The following is a 4448-nucleotide window of genomic DNA, read 5'->3' on the forward strand; positions in this document are numbered from 1 at the left end:
ACAATGCCACTTTATATAATGTTTACATACCCTACATTACTCATCTCATATGTATATACTGTACTCTATACCATCCTCTGCATCTTGCCTACGCCGTTCTATACCATCACTCATATATTTTTTTATGTACATATTCTTATTCATTCCTTTACACTTGTGTGTATAAGGTAGTTGTTGTGAAATTGTTAGGTTACTCGTTGGATATTACTGCATTGTCGGAACTAGAAGCACAAGCATTTCGCTACACTCGCATTAACATCTGCTAACCATGTGTATGTGACAAATAAAATTTGATTTGACCTCGGATGTTTTTCCCCCCCATGGCTCCTAATTGATAAAAAGATAGGATGAAATAGGAGCAGCATACATTGACCCTCAAATCTGAAGCTGTGTAACTCTGGTAGAAGTATCATGATAAACCATGCATACAGTATGTGTGTTTCGGTGATGGTAGGTAGATCAGTACTCACAGGAGCCCACGTCTCCTTGCAGCTGTAGGATCTGCGGTACTGGCATAGTGAGGACCACGGCGTCAAACTGCTCCGGGGCCCCGCCCTTCCGACACACCTCCCAGATGGCGCCCTTCTGGTAGATGTGGGTAACGTGGTGGTCAAAGAACACCTCTGCCCCTGCTTGGGTGCAGAGACACAGAGTTGGCATTGTTGCAGTGAAAGACAGGGACAGATGGAGGAAGAAAAGGAAAGAAAGAGTCGGTTAGGAAGAAATCCAGAGAGGATGTCAAATATAGAGAAGACTGTTTGATTGTGCACCACTGGGGAAATGATTAAAACTTTGTGGTTAATAATACATACATCTTGGATATGGTTACATACACTCTCTGGCGCACATGGTGGTGTCAAGAGAGTTCTAGAAAGGCATGCTACCTCACTTCATTCCGTTCCCAAATTACAGATAACGAGGAGAAAAATGCAGGAAGAGATTGTGAATTAGAGAAAAGATGCACAACTCCTCTCCCTGAGGATGCCGAGTTGTACATTCCAGAATTAGACTACAGTATAAAGAAACAATTTTTCTCTTTAAAGATCAAGAACAAGGTTAGGAGCGTCATAGAGGTCCAGAAAAAAATATATAGATAGAACCCTCAACCTTTTTTTTGTGGAGACCAGAGATAAAATAACAGTTGTTGCTTGAGGGTTGTTATTTGATCTGCTAATAGTGTACCATTAGGTTATGTCCTATTAGTTGATTACTCTACTGATTAATCAGATGTGGAGGTAGTATATCAGGCCTCTATTCATCATTCATAACTCATTCTAAAAAGGCCTGGAGTGGGTAATACTGTAGATAGACCTACTTTGTTTGGCCTGCTAACAACTTGTGACCCACGAACTCTTATAACATTCCATGGCTTTGACCTAGCGTGACACTCTGCCATCTTTGAATTTCAATAACATTATTTGTTATCACTTTTTTGATTTGTATGACATTCACCTTGATTTACTGAAATAGACACTTCAGTAGGGGTGAAGCCGGGTTAATGACCTAATCATTACTGACCAAGTTAAAGGCAATATTTTGGATTATCTGATTCATCTTTTTTCAGAACTTGTCGTCAACTAAAGCATTAGTTGATCAATCAGTTTGATTAATGGATTCATCTTTACAGCCCTAGTTTTGAAGTCAAAGCAACATCCTGCAATGTCCCTGCTTGATATCTAGTTGGGCTAGGCCTTCATTATCTGGACTCAGTAAGGTTTAGACAATATAAATCACCCTATGAAATCTGGCCTTATTCACTCCTCGCCCTCTAGGAACTTGGACAAATAAATGAAAGCTGGATGAGTGGGAGGACATGAACCTCAGGACATGAGCTTCTTGCAAAAAATGTGTTTAATTAAGAACAGAAGGAAAACATCTGTGAAATACTCAACAGAAAACGACGCGAGTAAATCATTTCTCCAACAAGGTCCTTGTCGAAGATATTTGAGACTGACATAACATGTGCTCCTCAAATAAAAGGTAAAAAGGTAGGAGACAGGGCTACCTGACTGCTTAAGGAAATGTTTGACGATGGCGGACACTCCTGTTGGACTGACATAGTTTTTATGGCCTCCGTCCTTCATCACCTCCCCTTCCACAGAGGAAACCAGGGGCTTCAGAACACCATGGGCCAGCAGCTCTTCATAGAAGCTGAAACACAATGGGATGAAGATGAGAACCATCTTGGAACACAAAGAATAACTTGCTCAAAGTAAAAAAAAAAAAAAAAACATACACCAATGGATGGACACATTTGTTGCATCCCCTAACAAGTATCATTGGCCAATATTTTTTTTTTTTTACTGATTATGCTAGTAACATACTGCCATAATCGTTATGGTGCTGTGGGTAATAGGTAGACCCTACAACAACAGATTTTTAGAAGTTTGGGACATGATATGCATTGATCGTGGAATACAGTACTTTTGATGCATTTTGGCATAGTATGTCGTGGCAGTAATGTACTGTGCACCAAGATCAACTATACAGGAGGCATCAGACGGACTTCTGCTGGTGGACATCCTTCCTCCTGCAACACAGAAACATTATGTATAAACAAAAACATTGAAATTATATTTGCTCAAATTACATATCAATAGACTGACTGGAAAAATAGACAAATTATAATTGTTTACTGATGAGATTTCATGAGTTTTGTTGACAACATTCACGTCAACTCAAACAAAACATCTGCATGTGGGCCTATGACTGTCACAGGAAGGTCGACAGCAGCAAACATAGATAGATCACTTTATTGGTCAATTGTACACAAGGTCCAACTGAAATTTGACTTCTGCTTTTAACCCAAAGCCTCCGACACACACACACACACACACAAACACACAGGTGACAGGTGCGGGGGGGCTGCCACACTGGATGCCCAGGGAGCTGTTGTTGCGGGGGGGTTAAGTGCCTTGCTCAAAAGAAACAACGGCAGGCAATGGCAACCCCCCGGTTGCTGACTAGCCTCTCTAATCGCTACGCTACCTGTCGTTTAGGGTTATGTAACCTATACATTAGGGTCAAATATTATATATATTTCTAAAAACCAACATTCTCTGATACAGCTTTAAGCCCCAAGCCATCAGATTGCTAAATAGTAAATTAATGGTTTTATTTGTATTTTATTTAACTAGTGCTTATCAGTTAATAACAAATTCTTATTTACAATGACGGCCTACAATGGTACCCAAACTATCTGCATTCACTAGACTGTATACAAACCATATACACACACACACACTCACGCAAAACACTACATTGACAATCCCACACACATTTACTACATATGCACACACACACACATAATTTGCTGCTGCTACTCTGTTCTTTATTTTACTCTTATCATCTATCCTGATGCCTAGTCACTTTACCCTGCGTTCATGTACATATCTACGTTAAATACCTCGTACCTCTGCACATTGTTGATTTTGACATTTTATTTTTAGAGACAAAAATATGTTTTAAACTCCATCAGTGGCTTGTCAACGCCGTCACTGATGGCTAACCCTTAAGGTCTTCTTTTTGGTATCTGTACATTACTTTAGTATTTTTACTTCACTACATTCCTAAATAAAATAATGTACTTTTTGCGCTACGCCAATGAATTTGACCCTCTCATTTTTACTGTTCTCTATAGAATAAGCACGCAGCCGACATTGTAATTATATAATTTTGTATGGCAACTTGCATCTGGCCAACGTAATGTACATTCTGTGCATTGCAACATTGTGACACTCATTATTGCCTCGTGTAGCGGTATGCTACGCTTCTGCTTCGGAAACATTGTATCTAAATAAGTCAAAATGTAAGAACTTTGTCGGCAACTGACACAAACTTACCTGCTCCTCGCGATTTATCCCAGACAACAATAACTTTGTTTGGCATTTCTCTTCGCAGAAGACAAGCGCATAAACTGCCTGTCAAACCTGCACCAACTATAAGAACTCGAGACATTATCACCTGAAATATAAACTATTTTCTTTGACAATGTTTGACCGCACCAAGCTTCTTTGGGCGTGTTTGGTAACGCTGCAGATTTAACCTCTATCCTATAATTGTAAACATGAATGGCTGTTGGCCGACCAAAATGTTCCCTTGGTTGTATGCATGGAGAAACAGTTTATTGTAGCAAAATAAACAAACCACTTAGTTTCCATTACAAAATCGCACTGAAACCGTTATTGTTACATCTATATGACTGACTAATTAGGCTACTAATCACCCATTGTGGTTGATACAAGCCTTTCACCCAATCGGCAATAAAACCAGCAGGATGTGGTATCATTACTCCGAACACATGCCAAACGCAACGAAAACTAACGTTTATATTGGACAGGTTCAGGAAATAGGGCGGGACCTAACCGAAACTGTCCAATGGAAACGCTGGTTTTCGTTGCGAAACAGAACGTTTTGTAACTTGAGTAATGATTACATCCCACTGGTGC

General features: G+C 39.8%; 1 protein-coding gene across 2 annotated transcripts in view; it reads right to left on the reverse strand.

Annotated features, from left to right (window-relative positions):
* Window positions 1-4286, reverse strand: part of rnls (renalase, FAD-dependent amine oxidase) — a 46069-nt gene extending 41783 nt beyond the window's left edge. Inside the window, exons 1-4 of one of the 2 annotated variants that reach the window (XM_071391656.1) lie at window positions 3843-4286; window positions 2425-2530; window positions 2006-2151; window positions 471-629 (exon numbers count right to left, since the gene is read on the reverse strand). In XM_071391656.1, the coding sequence (XP_071247757.1) occupies window positions 471-629; window positions 2006-2151; window positions 2425-2530; window positions 3843-3957 (526 nt within the window). In that variant the 5' untranslated portion in view covers window positions 3958-4286. Of the gene's footprint in view, window positions 1-470; window positions 633-2005; window positions 2152-2424; window positions 2531-3842 lie in introns of both variants that reach the window. The other variant, XM_071391655.1, reaches the window with a different exon arrangement.
* Between the last annotated feature and the right edge of the window lie 162 nt (window positions 4287-4448).

Source organism: Salvelinus alpinus, chromosome 3 (genome assembly GCF_045679555.1).
Source record: "Salvelinus alpinus chromosome 3, SLU_Salpinus.1, whole genome shotgun sequence".
NCBI lineage: Eukaryota > Metazoa > Chordata > Actinopteri > Salmoniformes > Salmonidae > Salvelinus > Salvelinus alpinus.